The sequence below is a fragment of the Ailuropoda melanoleuca genome, chromosome 12 (assembly GCF_002007445.2).
Source record: "Ailuropoda melanoleuca isolate Jingjing chromosome 12, ASM200744v2, whole genome shotgun sequence".
Taxonomy (NCBI): Eukaryota; Metazoa; Chordata; class Mammalia; order Carnivora; family Ursidae; genus Ailuropoda; species Ailuropoda melanoleuca.
In genome coordinates this window covers 35,329,177-35,347,754 of record NC_048229.1, presented here as the reverse complement: position 1 = coordinate 35,347,754, position 18,578 = coordinate 35,329,177, and the positions used below count along the sequence as shown (strand labels likewise).

The 18,578-nt window shown below is 46.2% G+C and overlaps 2 protein-coding genes and 1 non-coding gene across 8 annotated transcripts in view; 2 read left to right on the top strand and 1 right to left on the bottom strand.

Annotated features, from left to right (window-relative positions):
- The window catches only part of XRCC1 (X-ray repair cross complementing 1), a 32,552-nt gene extending 31,006 nt beyond the window's left edge, over window positions 1-1,546 (top strand). For both annotated transcript variants that reach the window (XR_004619226.1, XM_034639435.1), the window contains one exon: window positions 1,144-1,546. The gene's annotated coding sequence lies outside the window, so the exon portion shown is untranslated. The remainder of the gene's footprint in view (window positions 1-1,143) is intronic.
- Window positions 1,547-3,240: 1,694 nt separating this feature from the next.
- Window positions 3,241-18,578, top strand: part of ETHE1 (ETHE1 persulfide dioxygenase) — an 18,083-nt gene continuing 2,745 nt past the window's right edge. For 4 of the 5 annotated variants that reach the window (XR_004619227.1, XM_034639439.1, XM_034639440.1 and 1 more), the window contains exons 1-4: window positions 3,241-3,401; window positions 3,735-3,879; window positions 3,988-4,136; window positions 17,301-17,430. Coding sequence is in view for 4 of the 5 variants with exons in the window: in XM_034639439.1 (XP_034495330.1) it covers window positions 3,321-3,401; window positions 3,735-3,879; window positions 3,988-4,136; window positions 17,301-17,430 (505 nt within the window). In the remaining variant the exon portion in view is untranslated. The remainder of the gene's footprint in view (window positions 3,402-3,734; window positions 3,880-3,987; window positions 4,137-17,300; window positions 17,431-18,578) is intronic. The other variant, XM_034639441.1, reaches the window with a different exon arrangement.
- On the bottom strand, window positions 18,428-18,534 carry LOC117795357. Its single transcript, XR_004619326.1, has one exon. It is a non-coding gene; the product is annotated as a U6 spliceosomal RNA (small nuclear RNA).

Sequence of the window (18,578 nt, the reverse complement as noted above, 5' to 3'; positions counted from 1 at the left end):
CAAGAATCTCAGCCCCTCCCACCCCGACGCCGCCGTTCTGATGTCGCGAGGGCATGGGGGCGGCAGTTTCGTAGCATCACTGCGGGAGTTCTTGGGAGGGCGGGAGCTTCTGGTGCTAGGCCCAGGGTGGCACGCTTGGCACCTTTCCCCGGGGCTGTGATGGTGCACTTTTTCGCCCAGCACGGGAGTGACCGTGAAGTGCCCATAAAAATGCCCTGCATGGGTGTGTCTTCAGTCTGATAACCCACAAGGTCTGGCGAGTACTGGGAGCCATGGGAGTTAGACGGTGGGGTTAATCGAGCTCTGGAGCCAGATTGCCTGGGGAACTGATTGGCTAGGCCACTTTCTAGCTGTGTAATCTTGGCCAAGTCTCTCCACCTTTCTGGGTTGTTTGGATGAAATTCAGTAATCAATGGAAAGTTTAGAACAGTGCCTACAGTGGTCAGTAGTACACGTTATCAATGTTTTTATTGTGCACTGAACTAGGCCATGGTGGGATGGCAAGTTCGTCCCAGAACAGCAAGCGCAGAGAGCTCAAGGTGGGAAGGAGTATGCTGTGTTCGGGGGATCTTTCCTACCTCAATGCTCCAAACTCACCTTCCTTCCAGGGCTGGTATATTCCATGGTCCATCCTACTTCAAGGCCTTTGCACTAGCGATTCCCTCTGTCCCCCAAGGTCATTCCTCCATCAAATTGCTGTCTGACTCCCCCGTCTGATCTCATTTTAAATGCTAGTACTGCAGAGGGCCTCCCCTGTCCACCCTAGCTCATGGAGCCCCTTTCCCTCCCTCTGTTGTCACATCTCCCTTGTATGCACGTAACACAGTATACCTGTCCTCTAGACTATATGCTCTGTTAAGATGAACAACCTGTCTTGTTTATCACTCTGTCCAGAACAGAGCGTAGCACATAGTAGGTGTCCAATAACTCTGTATCAAATAAATACTGGAAAGAATTAACAGCCAGAAACTCTCTGTGATGGGAAGATAGAATTATGTGGACAATGGAGAACTTGAGGTCAATGAGTTAGAAAGAGCCCTAGCTGAGTGGGAAACCAAGGGAGGGTTTTAAATATGGGAAGTGACATGAACTACTTTAGGTTTTCATATACTCTTTTTTTTTCTTTTTTTACTTTTTTTTTAGGTTATGGAAAATTTCAAACATAACCAAAAGGAGAGGAAGAGTATAATCAGCCCCTCACCAGCCCATCACCCAGGTTCATCATGACCAATCTTCTTCCACCTCCCCCTGCCCCTTAAGGTCCTTGAAGCAAACTCCACACATTTCATCCAGAAACACTTCAGTGTGTGTCTCTAAAAAATAAGGACTCTCTTTCAGTCTTTTAAACACAACCCAAAGTATCAGTACCAAACTTTTAAACTTTAGAGTCGTTTCTTTACATTATCACATTTCTCCCATGGTCCCATGTATATCTTGTTTTTCCTTTCCAGAACAATGTTTTCTTTCAAACATACAGAAAATGTGAGAGAACAGAATTGTTCTCTGCGTTAATAATACAAGTGGCGCCAGCATCAACAATTTTCTACTCATGGCTTATGTTGTTTCATTTCTCACCCACGCCTCCCAGATGATTTTGAAGCTCTATGCCAGACATCATATCCCATAAATATCTTTTTATTACACTTGGTGTATCTGCTTCGGGATCTAAACAAGATCTACACGCTGTGTTTGTTTTCTGTGATTCTTCAGTCTCTTTGTCATTGACATTTTAAAAGGCTCGCTCTGGTTGCTGCATAAAATAGATTGTAGGGAGGCAGAGCAAAAGCCAGAAGCCCAGTGAAGTGGCTGCTGTATCATAATTACACTATTAATTACCAGCATTTTTTAGCACTTTTTATATACCTGAAACTGTCCTGAGTGCTTTGTGTACATTCTTTCATTTCATCCTGACAGCAACTTTTTAAGAGGAGGAGCTACCGTTATCCACTATACAGAAGAGGAAAATGAGGCACAAGGGGGGAATCACACAGCCTGGAGGTAGCAGGGTCAGGATTCGAACTCCTGCAGCCAGGCCCTGGAGTCCATGCAATTTGCATGTATGCTTTGCGGCCTCTTGACTGGGGCTGAGGGCATGATGGCGGAGAAGTGGCCTAATGGGAGAGGTTAACTTAACAAGGCCTAGTGATGAATGGGGAGGAGATGGCAGAGGAGGGCGTCAAGGCTGGTGAGGACAGAATGATAGCCAGCTCCTACTGAGAGCTTGTTCTGTGCCACCTGCTCTCCCGGACTCTTTACATATCTGCACTTATTAGATCTTCCCAATGAGGGAGGAGCTATTTTCAACCTCATTTTAAGAGGAGTAAACTGAAGCCCAGAAGAGGATAAGTTTTGAGCCCAAGGTCACGCAGCTGGGAAGGGTGATGCTCAGGTTTCTACCTCTTAGGAGATCTCACAGCTGACCCAGAAGGTGTGCATGCCTTCAGGGGTCTAGCAATCCTGCCAAAACCATAGGAATGAGCCCCAGGCTTGAGGAGGTCTTATCTGGGAGACCCTCACAGTAAAGTGCCTGAGAATCCCTGTTTTCCTGTTTCCTCCTTCCCCTGAGCTCCTGGCAATCCCCGAATCTTCCTTATTTCAGTCCCAGTGCCTGCACCATTCTCCCCCACCAAACTGGACAGGACTCACTTCTGGGTCCCCAGCTTCGTCCAGCTTGGGCCAGGCACACAGGAGCCCTCAAGTGAGGAATAAATGAGCAATATTCTCTCTTTGACTTTGAACTTTCCTTTCTGCCTGTTTCTCTCCTATCTGAGAGATTCTCTCCCCCTTTCTGCTCATTTCTCCTTGCATCTCTTCCCATCTTTCATAATCATCTAGAATTTCCAAGTGTATCTTTCTGACTACATTTCTTTGATGGACATCTCATTTCAACTCTGTATCTCTCCATGAATCTCTGAAAGTCTTTCCAGGTCTCTCTTCTTGATATCTCCCTTGTCTCTGAGTGGCTCTCTGGGTCTTTCTCCTGATAAAAACCATTAGAAATCACTAGGAGTCCCGCTATCAGTGTACCGGGGCCTCTTGTTGGTTTTTTATTTCTCTCCCTGTCTGTGCTTCTCCCAGCGTCTCTCCCTCGCCTTTTGAACCTTTTGAGTGTCTCCCTGTTCGCCGTTTCTCTGGGTTTAACTGTCTGCTCGGTCTCTGTTCTCTCCTCCAGACCATCTTGAGCTTCCAGCGCCCGCGGCCCCTTTAAGGCGGGCCCCGCCCTCGCCCCGCCCCTCCCCGCCCCTCCCAGGTCAGCCAGGGGGCACTCGGCTTCCGCAGGCGCTCTGCGTCGGCTCCGTCCCCACCCGGCGGCCGGCGCGATGGCGGGGGCCGCACTGAGGGTCGCCGGGCGGCAGCTCAGCCAGCGCAGCGGCTCTGGAGTCCCCATCCTCCTACGGCAGGTGCGAGGAGGCCGGGACCGCAGCGGGACTCCTGGGCGCTGGGCGGCGGCAGGGGCGGGACTCCGGGGTCCTTGAAAGCGGAGAGATCTAGGATCCCCTGGGCTTGGGGCAGGACTCCTGAGTCCTTTACGGAAGAGGCTACTGGAGACCCTGATTTGGGGGGTATTTGGAAGTTGGGACTCATTGTTTCGGATGGAACCGAGGGGAAAGAAGGGGCTGGGTTTTCTGTTTCTGGATCTTAGGAAGAGAATCGAGTTGAGTATTGGACTCTTGGGTCCCCACTGAATGGGAGCCTGGTTCTGCGCTCTCACCTGTCCCACGCCCCCCTCGCAGATGTTTGAGCCCAAGAGCTGCACCTACACGTACCTCCTGGGTGACAGAGAGTCCCGTGAGGCCATTCTGATCGACCCGGTTCTGGAGACAGCGCCTCGGGATGCGCAGCTGGTCAAGGAACTGGGGCTGCGGCTGCTGTATGCTGGTCAGTGTGGAGGCCGAACCCCTGGATTTGAGGGAAGAGGGGGCTGGGGGCTGGGAATCCTGCGTCCTTTCTGTGTCTTCTTGGACCTGGCCCTCCTTTCTCTCCCAGTGAATACCCACTGCCACGCGGACCACATTACCGGCTCAGGGGTGCTCCGGTCCCTACTCCCCGGCTGCCAGTCTGTCATCTCCCGCCTTAGTGGGGCCCAGGCTGACTTGCACATTGAGGATGGAGACTCCATCCACTTCGGGCGCTTCGTGAGTTGGATGCTGGGTTCGGAGAGGGTGGTGGCCTGGACTTCTTGGACTCAAGTGAAGAGGGGGCTGAGGGCTTGGGCTTCTGAACCCCGGGGTTGGATGGAACTCTGGTCTGGGCTCCTGATCCCTGAGTTTGTCTCTGGGAGGAGGGCACCATAAACCCAGGTGGGGCACTGGGGCAAGAGGCTCCGGGCAGGTGTGTCTCTGGCCAAGCGCCTTAAGTCAACAGCATTTGTGGAGTTTTCTATAGCCTTGGGGCAGCTCCTTTGGGCTGGCATGGCCAAAAAAGTTGATTGAAGGCTGCAATTCTGAGGCCAGGGCTGAGGGAGAGACCCAGCTCAGTCTTCTAGAGCCTCTGTTAGAGGAAGGAGCATCCTGTCGCCCAGGGCCAGGGCTTGGGTGAGGCGAGCAAGGCACCTAGGGCGTAACATTTAAGGAGGCGCTCACTCCCAGGGTCATGCAAGGGCAGGTTAGGCATCTTGGAGCCAGCGCTTCCTTAAGTGTTCACACTTGTGTGCCTGCTTGCCTCACCCTTGGCGGGCCGGTTGCCTCACACAGGAAGGGTCTGAAGGTTCCTGCCTCCTCTCCTGTCTTTGTCACAGGCCAAGGTCAGCAGATTTCCAGCTGGGATTTCAATCCTGCTGTGCAATAGATCGGGGTGTGAGGGCACTGGGGGGAGTTGCCCTCAGAGGGAGGAGAAACAACTGGCCAGGTTTTCTCTGATCAGACTTCCTAAAGCTACGGGTAGTCTGGCTGACTTTGGGAGCAGAATGGGCAAGTGATAGAGGGGGGACTTGACCTCCAGGTTAGAGGATTTTGCTGGATGGGGGCAGTTTATATGAGTTAGAGCATTTAGAGGAAACGAGAGCTGCATGTGGGATCAGAGAGCTGAGCTACAATGGTGGTTTTCTGGAAGCAGGTCAAGTGCATTGTACCCTTATATACACTGTCGGTAAGCGTGTGGTGCTAACAAGCATTTCTTGAGTTGAGCAGGCTTAGAAGAGTGAAAAATGGTTGGGGTTTGGTGTCAAGACGAGCCCTATGTGAGATTGGATGAGTGATGTTTTGAATGAATGAATGTTGAAGGGTTTAGCTGGGGCAGATACAGCTTCAGTGTCTGGTTTTTTTCAAGCGACTTAATTGATACCATTCACAAACCGTCCAGTTCATCCATTTGAAGGGTACAATTCAGTGGCTTAGTATATTTGGAGTTGAGTCCCTCCATCACCACAGGTAATTGGAGAATATCTTCGTCACTTCCAAAAGAAACCCCATGCTCCCTAGCTGTCACCCCAGCCCCCTCCCCTCTCCCTCCGACAGCCTTAGGCAACCACAAATCTACTTCCTTTCTCTACGGGTTTTGCCTATTCTGGGTGTTTCATAGAAATGGAATCCTGTATTAAGTGATCTTTTGTGACTGGCTTCTGTCACTGACCATAAGTGTTCAAGGTTCATCCTTGTTGAAGTGTGTAACAGTGCCTCATGCCTTCCTATGGCTGAGTAATATTCCATTGTGTGAATACACCTCATTCATTCATTCATCCATCAGCCCATAGACATTTCCGTTGCTTCCATTTTTTGGCTATTATGAATAATGCTGCTATAAATATTCATGTACAAGTTTTTGTGTGGCTGTTTTCATTTCTCTTGGATATATATATAGGATGGGATTGCTGGATCAATAATAACTCTATGTTTAAAACAACAGTTAGAGGAACTAGGGTGCCTGGGTGACTCAGTCGGTTAAGTGTCCAACTCTTTTGATTTCAGCTCTGGTCTTGATCTCAGAGTCATAATTTCAAGTGCCATGCTGGGCTCCATGGTGGGTGTGGGGCCTACTTAAAAAACAGTTGGAAAGGGGCGCCTGGGTGACTCAGTCGGTCATGATCCCGGGGTCCTGGGATCGAGCCCTTCATGGGGCTTCCTGCTCAGCGGGGAGTCTGCTTCTCCCTCTGCCCCTCCTCCTGCTCATGCTCTCTCTTTCTCTCAAATAAATAAATAAAATCTTAAAAAAAAAAACAGTTGGAGGAACTGACCAACTATTTTTTTTTAAAAGATTTTATTTATTTATTCGACAGAGATAGAAACAGCCAGCGAGAGAGGGAACACAAGCAGGGGGAGTGGGAGAGGAAGAAGCAGGCTCATAGCGGAGGAGCCTGATGTGGGGCTCGATCCCATTATGCCGGGATCACGGATCACGCCCTGAGCCGAAGGCAGACGCTTCACTGCTGTGCCACCCAGGCGCCCCTGACCAACTATAATCCAAAGTGGCTGCACCATTTTATGTTCCCACGGGCAGCATATGAAAGTCCTAGTTTCCGGGCACCTGAGTGACTCAGTTAAGCAGTGGACTCTTGATTTAGGCTCAGATTGTGATCTCAGGGTCCTGGGATCAAGCCCTGCATCGGGCTCTGTGTTCAGCGGGGAGTCTGCTTCAGGATTCTCTTTCTCTCCCTCTGCCCCTCCCCACCCCTCTCTCTCAAATAAATAAATCTTAAAAAGAAAAGAGAAGAAAGCCCCAGTTTCTCCACATCTTTGCCAACTCCTGTTAGCGTCTGTCTTTATGATTTTTCGGTGTTTCGTGTGGTTTTCATCTGAGTTCTTTAGAGACCTTTAGAGGTGGTCACATTTCTTCTCCCTCATTTTCTTCCTTCCACTTTAAGAAAATTGACTTGTAACATGCATGTTATATAGTAGAAAGCGTGCATATCGAATGTGTGCAGCTCGGTACATTTTTACATGTGTTTACACTTGAGTATCCACCTCCGAGATCCAGATACGGAGCACACTCATCACCTTGTCCCTCTTCCTGGCCATTGACACCCCCAACAAGAAACCAGCTTCTGACTTACTTTTTTTTTTTTTCTTTTTTTGCTAATTTTTCTTTTTCCTTATGATAAGGACTTTTAAGATTGGCAATCTTAGCAACTTTCTTTCTTTAAGTAGCTTCCATGCCCAACATGGGGCTTGAACCCACGACCCTGAGATCAAGAGTCACACGTTCTACTGACTGAGCCAGCCAGGTGCCCCTCTTCCAACTCATTTAATCATTGATTAGTTCTACGTGTTCTGGACCTCATAAACGGGACTCATACCATGTGGGCTCTTTTGTGTTCTGGCTTCTTCCGTTCCACATCATGTTGGGTATAGTTGCATTTCTTTCCTTTTGTTGCTCTATCGCAGGGATTGGCAAACTTGTTCTGGAAAGGACCAGATAGTAAATATTTTCGCTTTTGCAGGCCATATGGTCCCTGTTGGTGTGAAAGCAGTCAGAGACAATGCATAAATGAATAAGCCTGACTGTACGCCAACAGAACTTGAATTCCGGCCTCTGAAATGTTAATTTCAATGATTCTCATGTGTTATGAAATACCATTCTCATTTTGATTTTCTTTTTTTTTTTTTTTCCAACCGGGAAAAAGCATAAAAACCACTCGTGGCCCTCGGGCCCTACAAAAGCAGGTGACAGGCCGCATTTGGTGTACCAGCCGTGGTTTTGCCAACCCCTGATGTAGAGCATTTTATTGCATGAATTTATGATAATTTGTCCATTTTCCTCTCGATAGTTGATGCCAGTTTGGGGCTGTTTATGAATCATGCAGCTGTGGAGCATTTGTTTGTGTGAATTTATAAAAAATTATCCATTTTTCCTTTTGATGGGTAGTTCCAGTTTGGGATGTTATGAACAAGGCTGCTGTGAAGGCTCTTAGGCAAATCTCTTGGTGGACATTCTCTCAATTCCAAGGAACGGACCTGTGCTGAACTTTAGTAGGACTTGCCAGTTTTTTGAGCTGGTTGTATTTTACACTCACAGTGGGCCAGATTTGGATGGTTTCATTGTAGAATGAATTTTCTGTTTTAATGAGCAATGAGATTGGAACATTTCAGCTCCAAGGAGGGGTGGCAGATTCAGAAAGTTAGTCTTGCCTGTTAAATATGTTAATTTAGAGCACTACCAGATACTGAGTCCCCAGATCCCACTTTAGAGATTCTGATTTCATTGTTTGGGGCAGACACAGGGAATTGGTCTCTTTTTAAAGCTCACAGGTGGGGCACCTGGCTGGCTCAGTCAGTGGAGCATGGGACTCTTCAATCTTGAGGTTGTAAGTTCAAGCCCCACCTTGGGTGTAGAGATGACTTAAAAATAAAATCTTAAAAAAATAAAATGAAATAAAAGTTGATAGGTGATTCTCATGTGGTCCAGGTGAGAATTTCAGGGCTTCCTTCCATTTGGAACTAATTATTATTTTCTTAATTAATTTGTCAGAGAGAGAGAGAGCACAAGCAGGGGGAGCAGCAGGCAGAGGGAGAAGCGGACTCCCCACTGAGCAAGGAGCCTGATGTGGGGCTCGATCCCAGGACCCTGGGACCATGACCTGAGCCGAAGGCAGATGCTTAATGAACTGAGCCACCCAGGCACCCCTGGAACTAATTATTTGAGTTATGGAACAGATCTTCCCCCCTCGCAACATTTTATAAAAAATTACAAGCATGAAGAAAAGTTGAAAAGATTTGACAGCATACACGTATCCACCCATCACCTGTCTTATTTTTTGATGCATCTTCAAGTTATAGACATTAGTACGCTGTCCCCTAAACCTTAGAACAACTATGTCGTTTTCTTTCACAAAAGAAAGGAAGGTTTAGCTGATGGGGGTTCAGAGTATTTAGCCACAATGGAAAAAGACACTTCGGGTTTTTGAATTTAGAGTGCGTAGAAACAGTGGCTGGTTATACCAAGACTAGGTGCTTTTGAACAATGGAGTGAAGGAACGAACTTGGGCCCAAATGGAATAGAAGGCCAGAGTCTGCTTGCCACCAGGGGGCAGCGTGGACCGTGGGACCCAAAAGGCGCGTGAGCTGGCGGGGAACCCTTTCGTGTTGCCTATAGCTGGTGAGAAGTAGTGGGAGAAGGTGCTGGGGCCCCTGGAAACAGGTGAAGGGACAGCTGCTGAGCTGTGTCACGTATCTGAAGCACCATGGAAGGGAAGAAGGAATTTTTTGGAAGAATGTGAGGTTAGCCAGGCTTCGCAGAATCCCTGCAGACTATTCTGCCGCTGAGATGATTCAGCCAGTTTCAGGACCAGTGGCTGCGTGAGGTCCAGATATTAGGCGCTCCCCCCACAACCTTTTATTGGTATTCTAGTATCTATAGTAAATTGAGGTAATAGTACAGTGAACACCCTCATACCCTTCACCTAAAGTTCACCAGTTGCTGACCTTTTTAAATTAATTAATCAGTTGATTAATTAAAGATTTTATTTATTTGTTAGAGAGAGCACAAGCAGGGGGAGTGGCAGGCAGAAGGAGAAGCAGGCTCCCCACTGAGCAAGGAGATGGATGCCGGCTGCCGGACTCGATCCCAGGACCCTGGGATCATGACCCGAGCCAAAGGCAGATGCTTAACCGACTAAGCCACCCAGGCACCCCGCTGACATTTAAAAAAAAAGATTTTATTTATTTATTTGAGAGAGAGAGAAAGAGAGAGTGAGAGTGTGTGTGTGCGGGCAAGCAGGGGGGAGGGGCAGAGGGAGGAGCAGGCTCCCCGCTGAGCAGGAAGCTGCGTGGAATGTGGCGGCTCTAACCCAGGACCCTGGGATCATGACCGGAGCTGAAGGCAGAGGCTTCACTGACTAAGCGCCCCCAGCTGCTGACATTTTTGCTACATTTGCTTTATTTCTCTGTGTGTATACATCATTTTCCTCTCTTACCATTCAAAAGCTAAATTGCAGATCTGTCAACCCTAATGACTTCTCCTGAGAGTAAGGATATTCTCCTGTATCAGGGGTTCTCAAACTCAAAACTTTTGGTCTCAGAACTCCTTGCCCTCTTAAAAGTTACAGGAGGGCCCTCAAAGCTTGTGTTTATGTGGGCTCCAGCTATCAATATTTACTTATTAGTTTTATGTCTATTACAGCTCAATGAAAATAAAGAAATAAAACCTATCTATTCGGAGATGCCAAAAAATTTTACTGTATTAGAAGTTAAAACCCAGACTTTCTTGGGGCGCCTGGTGGCTCAGTCATTAAGTGTCTGCCTTCGGCTCAGGGCATGATCCCGGTGCTCTGGGATTGAGCCCCACATCAGGCTTCTCCGCTGGGAGCTGCTTCTTCCTCTCCCACTCCCCGTGCTTGTGTTCCCTCTCTCTGTGGCTGTCTCTCTCTGTGGCTGTCTCTCTCTCTGTCAAATAAATAAATAAAATCTTAAAAAAAAAAAAAAAACACAACAAACCCAGACTTTCTTTTTAAAACACAAGAGTATCCAGCCAAGTACTCCATCTGCTGGCAGAGCAATGACATCATCGCCAGTCATGGATCTTTCTGGAAAACGCCCCTGAACTCCGACAGGAGAATGAGAGTAAGAAGGGTAGAGGAGCTCTTCCTACCATCATGAAAATAGTTTTCATCTCGCAGACCCTCAGGGTTTTCCCTCAACTGTACTTGGAAGAATAAGTCTTTTTACAAAATCTTCATCACAGAAAATATGTACGATAATTCTGAAATAATTCTTAAATCCAGACCAAGTTCAAATTGCCCCAGGTGCCCAGGAATCATTTTTTTATGGCGGTTTTTAGGAACCAGGACCCAGTCAAGGTTCATGTATGCCATTTGACTGTTAGGTCTGTTTAGTCTCTAAATCTAGAACAGTTTCATCCTCTTTCTGTACCATGACATTGACTTTTGAAGTTTCTAGTCTATTGTCTTAGAGAACCTCTCACTTCTGGGAATGTCTGGTTGTTTCCTCGTGGTGTCATTCAACTTACTCTTCCCTTTGTTATCAACTGAAGTAGACTGTCTGTATTTTGAATTGGTTAATAATAATGATAATCTAACAATAGTTCATGCTTTGAGGGTTTGCTTCTTGCCAGGCATTGTGCTGAGCTCTGTGTTGGGTTTTTTTTTATCAGTGTTTGTCTAGAAGGATTTTCATAATCAAATATTGCTGCAGGCAGCAGGGAGTGGTGGGGCCTGTGGCAAATGTTAGGGTGCATGTTCCGTTTATGGAGGACACCCACTGCACAATTCAAGTTGATTATTCATGTTTAGGAATGTAGTCTGTTGGGATGCCTGGCCGGCTCAGTTGGAGCAGCGTTGGGACTCTTGATCTTGGGGTCCTGGTTTGAGCCCCATGGTGGGTATAGAGATTACTTAAATAAATAAGCTTTATTAAAAAAAAAAAAGGAATGTAGTCTATCTACTGCCAAACCTTTTTTTTTAAAATAGAAGCTTCAAATATACATTTTTGAGAAATCTTCCATTTTTTAAGGGTAGACTACAAATGCAGATTTCTCATAACTCCTGAGTGGGCCAAACAAAACATTTCTCTGGCTGAGTCTGGCCCTTGGGCCTCCACTGTGTCTTTTCTGACAAACAGATCTCATTAAACCTTCAAACCACACAAATCAGAAATATTTTTCTCATTTTACAAAGAAAGATGTATAGAGAGGAAAAGTGACTTGCCCAAAAATTGCACTGAGAAAGTGGCCAAGTTGGGAGTTTTTTAAAAAAAATTTATTTATTTGAGAGAGAGAGAGAGAGAGAGAGAGACTGGGGGTAGGGGAAGGGCAGAGGGAGAGGGAGAGAAAGTCCTAAGCAGACTCTGCATGGTGCCCAACATAGGGCTTGATCCCACGACCCATGAGATCATGACCTGAGCCAAAACCGACTGAGCCACTCAGGCGCCCCACCAAGTCGGGATTTGAACCCAGGAGGTCTTGTGGTTCCACTAGATAAGTGGTTTTACAAATTTTAGAACATTAATGGGGTGCCTGGGTGACTCAGTCGATTAAGCGTCTGCCTTTGTCTGGGGTCATGATCTCAGGGTCCTGGGATTGAGCCCTGTGTCCAGGCTCCCTGCTCAGTGGGGAGCCTGCGTCTCCTTCTACAGCTCCCCCTGCTTGTGCTCCCTCTCTCTCTGTCAAATAAATAAATAAAATCTTTTTAAAAAACCCAAATTTTAAGACATTATTATTATGGTACTTTGATTATATAGTGATTATTGTGTGCTGGGCATTTTTCTAAGTGCTTTACATACTCAAAGTAACTTCATATGTTTTTTTCTTTTTTTTAAAGATTTTATTTATTTATTTGACAGAGAGAGAGACAGCCAGCGAGAGAGGGAACACAAGCAGAGGGAGTGGGAGAGGAAGAAGCAGGCTCCTAGCGGAGGAGCCTGACGTGGGGCTCGATCCCAGAACGCTAGGATCATGCCCTGAGCCGAAGGCAGACGCTTAACGACTGTGCCACCCAGGCGCCCCTCATATGTTTTTATTAAAGATTTTATTTATGAGAGAGAGAGAGAGCACAAGCAGGGGAGAGGGGCAGAGGGAGAGGGAGAAGGGAGCCCATTGAGGGGCTCGATCCCAGGACCCTGGGATCATGACCTGAGCCTAAGGCAGACGCTTTACTGACTGAGCCACCCAGGCATCCCAGGAGCTTAATATTTATAATAGCCCTATAAGGTGGGGACAATTATTATCCCCATTTTACACATGAGCAGAGAAACTCAGAGACAGAGAGGTGAAGTGATTTGTCCAAGGCCGCACAGCCAGTGATAAATAGCAGAGCCAAATTTAGAACCCATGTCTCCTGGCTCCAGAGGCTGTTCTTAACTCCCAGTCCATGCACCCTCTCCAAGAGATAGATATTTCACATCTGGATTCATCACCGAAACCTCCACACATGAAATACCATTTCCCCTTACTGTGTACCAGGCACCCTGAGCTTTCCCACTTCCTCCATTCCTCTCCACACCACTCCATTCTATTCCATTCCACACTTCTCTGCTCTTCAGTGTCTAGCGTCCTTTTTTTTTTTGCTTTTGTTTTATCTGTGACATCCATCCATATTTCCACACATAGTTATAGTTTGCTTATTCTTATTCTGTGCCTCAGTTTTCTCATCTGTAGAATGGGAACAGGAATGGTACCTGCCTCATAAGGATGAATGTGGACTGGATGAATTCAGTCATTTTGAGCGCTTAGAGTGTGGCACAGGAGAAGGGGTCAGTCAATGTCAGGGCTCTTGGGAATGAGTAGACCTGACTGATGGGAGAGGGAAGGGTGTACCTAGCAGAGAGATTGCATGGGCAAAGAGGTGTGGAAAAACCTGGTGCTTTCTGGAAGTGACCCTGCGTTTCAGAGTAGCTGGGTATGTTATTGGACATTGGGCTGGAAAGATGGGCACGCACCAAAACAGGGGCATTTCAGAAGTCAGGCTGAGAAGCCAGAACTCTGCCCTGGGGACAGTGGGAGCCAAGGAAGGGTCTTGACCAGAGAGGAGCAGGTTTGAATCTGGGCAGTAGAAACCCTCCTCAGGGTCATGTGGGTGATGGGTGGAGGCTGGTAGCCCAAGAAGGAGGCTGGTGGTTGGTCCAAGCAGGAGAGGCTGAGGCCCAAGATGGGCGGGACTGGGGGAGGTACATAGCGGGGGTGGATTCTAGGTATTCCAGAGAAGGGAAAGGTCCGATAAACAGGGATGCTGATCTTCAGCAAAGCCACTTGCCACACAGACTCAGTCATTAAGAGCCTAGGGAATCTTGGCCCATGTGGCAAGCAGGATTTTGTTCAATTGATATTAAAATTTTGTCCAATTTATACACATACACAATTACATATACCATATATATACTTTAACCGTACCATATATTCCATATATATACTGTCTAACTGTACTGGTTGTTTATAGCCGATGTCCTTCTGATAGGTCAATACCCATTGCTACAACTTTGATGAACCCATTTGAACATTACTCCTGAGTATCCATCTACAATATTTAGTTCAAAAGACACCCATGCTTTTTGTTTAAAAAAAAATTCAGAGAGTATGGAAACAGAAAAAATAAAGATTGAAAGATCATCCCTCAACCACCAAAAGGTTATGTTAATTTTAGGGGGGAGGGTTGTGATTTGCTTTGCATTTGGTTTGCATTGCACATATGTCCTGTTATATATGAGTTCGGAAGGCTGGAAGTAACTAAAAAACCCATACAGTGGCTTAAAAATTTTGGCATTCAGTTTACTGCCATAGCAGGGAGTCTGGAAGAAGGCAGTCATTCTCTTTGATTTAGTAGCACTGTCACTTGGGGGATTCTTTTTTAAAAAAATATTCTATTGATTTATTTGAGAGAGAGAGGGAGAGAAGCAGCAGAGAGAGGGGCAGAGGGAGAGGGAGAAACAGACACCCCGCAGAGCAGGGAGCCGGGATGTGGGGCTTGATGGCAGGACACTGAGATTGTGACCTGAGCAGAAGGCAGATGCTTAACCGACTGAGCCACCCAGGCGCCCCATGTGGGGGATTCTTTTTCATGGTTGCAAGGTGGTTGCTGCAGCTGCGGCCATCACACCTTTGTCCAGAAGCAGATAAAGTGGGAAGGGGAGGTGCCAAACTCTTTTATCGGGAAGGGAAAAGCTTTCTCAGACATTTTCAGGAGACCTACTGAGATCTCAGTGGCCAGAGAACCGTGTCAGTAGCTACCCAAGCTGCCATGGAGGGTAAGGAAGTGTTTGGCTGGGCACACTGATGCCCGGAACCAAACCAGAGACCCGTGAGTGGGGAAGGGCAGAATGGATGCTAGGTGTGGACACAGGATCTGCACATGCTGTCCTTCTGTTATCAGCAGATGACTGACCTGGACCACGATGCTAATTGGTGGGAGGAGCGCTGTGTGAGTGGGGACTAATCTTACAAGTGCTTGTTAGATCACGAAGGTAACAATTTTTTTTTCTCTTGCTGACAATTGCTTCCCTGAACTGGGTGTGGGGATTTACATAATGAGGATTTCCTGGATGGGCATTTTTGCCTATGCGGCAGAAGTTCTTAACGGCAGACTCATAGCAGTAGCTTTGAGGGGTCAGAAAGAGTCCACATTTGAGATGTTGGTAGACACTGCAAACTTGCCCTCTAAAAAGGCTACACTGAGTTGTACCCACATCCCAGAAAATGTAAGGGCTTGCCTCAAACACCCTGAGCAACTCTGACAGTTGTCAGTCTGGTAGGTGAAAAACAGGGTTTTTAAATTTAAATCTCTCTCCCTTTCTCCCTAAAAGGGAGATCAAACATCGTTTCAGATGTTTTTTTGACTATTTGTTTCCTCTTCCATGAATTGCCTGGTTTTTTGGGGGAGGGGGAGTTGTTATTGATGTTTAGGAGCTGCTTATATATGATGGCTATTCATACTTTATAATGCTTTCTTATACACACTGCTAATACTGTCTCTGAGTTTTTTTGTCTTTTAACTCTTATTTTGTTCTTTTCTGTAATGAAGTTAAACTATGTGGTCATCCCTGTCACTGTTTTTCCTTATGTCCTCTGAATTTAATATCATGCTTAGAAAAACCTTTCCTACCTCAAGATTTTACACACACACACATCTCCTTGTATAAGATTGTATATATCTTTATATATTTCCTATTAGAATTCTTCTAGTTTTTAAATGTTTAGATCTTTAGTTTATCCTGAATCTTGTGTTTTATTTTTAATTATAAGATGACATGCTTTCTGTTTTAAAAAAAGGGTAACGTGGGAAGAAGCCTAAAGAAAAAAATATATTTTAGTGAATGAAGAAACTTTTTTATTTTTTTTATTTTTTAAAATTTTTTTAAAAAGATTTTATTTATTTATTCGACAGAGATAGAGACAGCCAGCGAGAGAGGGAACACAAGCAGGGGGAGTGGGAGAGGAAGAAGCAGGCTCCTAGTAGAGGAGCCTGATGTGGGGCTCGATCCCATAACGCCGGGATCACGCCCTGAGCCGAAGGCAGACGCTTAACCGCTGTGCCACTCAGGTGCCCCCCTTTCTGCCACTTCCTATCTGGGTGACCCTGGTTTGTCACTTCCTCTCCAGAAGTCTCCGTTGCTTCATCTGGCGAATGGGGACAATAGATTTTAGTTTTTGGTGGTTTTTTTTTTAATTTTTTTATTTATTTGACAGAGAGAGATAGCCAGCGAGAGAGGGAACATAAGCAGGGGGAGTAGGAGAGGAAGAAGCAGGCCCATAGCAGAGGAGCCTGATGTGGGGCTCGATCCCACAGCGCCGGGATCATGCCCTGAGCTGAAGGCAGACGCTTAACCGCTGTGCCACCCAGGTGCCCCGAAGAAACTTTTTTAAAAGGTGACACTACACAAGTTGCTTTGTAATCTGCTTTTAGCACTTACCAGATATTAAACATCTTTTCATGCCATTAAATATTTGTCTACAGCACCATAAAGTCTCATTTCAGTAGTATACTTTTAAATGACTATTTGGTATCGCATATTTATATTAGTGTGCTTATGTTTTTCTTACTGATTTGCAGATCTGTTTGTATGTGAAGTATACTGACCACCGTGTGGTGCACATATGTCATAAATATATTTTGCCAGCTTGTTGGTTCCCTTTCAGTTTTGTTTATGGTGTTGTTCTGTTCAGAAACTTCAGACTTATTTAGAATCAAACCATCGATCTTTTTTGCAATGATTTATAGCTTTTGGGATCACATTCGAATGTTCTTCCCTAACCAAAGATCACATATATTCGTTTGTATTTTTGTTGTTGTCACAGTTTGATGGTTTTATTTTCTTGCTTTAAGTGTTCAGTTCGTTGGGAGTTTACCCTGGTATGAGGTTTGAGTCTGGGAATCTAACTCAATTTTTTAATTTAAATTTTATTTATTTATTTGACACAGAGAGAGAGAGCAGAAGCGGGGGGTAGATGGTAGAGGGAGAAGCAGGCTCCCAGCTGAGCAGGGAGCCCGAGGCAGGACTCGATCCTGGGACCCTGGGGTCACGACCTAAGCCGAAGGCAGATGCTTAACCGACTGAGCCACCCCGGTGCCCCAAACTTAATTTTTTTTTTTTTTTAGATTTTTATTTATTTGACAGAGAGAGACAGCCAGCGAGAGAGGGAACACAAGCAGGGGGAGTGGGAGAGGAAGAAGCAGGCTCATAGCAGAGGAGCCTGATGTGGGGCTCGATCCCAGGACCCTGGGATCATGCCCTCAGCCGAAGGTAGACGCTTAATGACTGTGCCACCCAGGCGCCCCCAAACTTAATTTTTTTAACAACAAAAAAACCCCATGCTAGCTAGATGTGATCCTGGGGTGGGATGGAGGCTTCCAGGGCCAGTTTCATCATGAGGCCAGAGCCCTTGGCTTATTGGTAACTGTCTGTATTCTCCTTCCCCACCAGGCCTTGGAGACCCGGGCGAGCCCTGGCCACACCCCAGGCTGTGTCACCTTTGTTCTGAATGACCACAGCATGGCCTTCACTGGAGATGCCCTGCTCATCCGAGGGTGTGGGCGGACGGACTTCCAGCAAGGTCACAGGCCCCTTTCCCTAGCCTGAGATCTTAGTATGGTTATGTGTGCACCAGGGTTTTAAGTACCTGTTTCAAGAATGAATGAATGGGTGTAGACCTTTAGGGGGTCAGGATTGGATTGAAGAAGTTTAGCTGCTAGAGTGAGGGAGGGTTAGATTCATGAGTTAGCTATTGGGGGGCAGTTTCAGCAGTTTACCTTGTTGGGGGGCAGTTTGATGGAAGGGTATATTCATTATCCATTGCTGTGAAACAAATTACCCCAGAACTTAATGACTTAAAGCAATGATTGACATTATCTCACATAGTTTCTGAGAGTCAGGACTCTGGAAGCAGCTTCACTAGGTGGTTCTGGCTCAGCATCTGTCATGGGGGTGCAGTCAAGCTAGATCCTGGGCTGCAGTTATCTGAAGGCTAGACCGGGGCCGGAGGGTCTGCTGCCAAGGTGCCTCACTCACATGGCTGGGAAGCTGGCTCTGATTGTTGGCAGGAGGCCTCAGTTCCTCACCACGTGGACCTCTGTATGGAGCTACTTTGTCTTCATGACACAGCAGCTGGGTTCTCCCAAAGGGAATGATCAGAAAGGCACAGACAAACAGACAGAAGACCTATTTTTTTTTTTTATTAAAGATTTTTATTTATTTGAGAGAGAGAAAGGACGAGCAGGGGGAGTGGCAGGCAGAGGGAGAGACAGAAATAGGCTCCCTGATCAGCAGGAACTTGATCCCAGGACCCCGGGGTTCATGATTTGAGCTGAAGCCAGATGCTTAACTGACTAAGCCACCCAAGTGCCCCTAATTTTTTTTTTTTTGAATGACCTTGTCTTAGAAGTTAAACTCTTGTCATTCCTGCAATATCTCATTTATTAGTTGCAAGTCACTTAGTCCAGACCACTAAGTCAAGGTGAGGAGATTTGTCACATTTTGAACAGAAAAGTGTCAGTGAGTTTGCAGACATATATTTTTTTAAAAAAGTTTTTAAAATTATTTATTTATTTATTTTTAATGTGGAATGCTTCACGAATTTGCTGGTCATCCTTGTGCATTGGCCATGCTAATCTTCTCTATATGGTTCTAATTTTAGTATATGTGCTGCTGAAGTGAGCACTTTTTATTATTTTTTAAAAAAATTATATATATATATATAATATA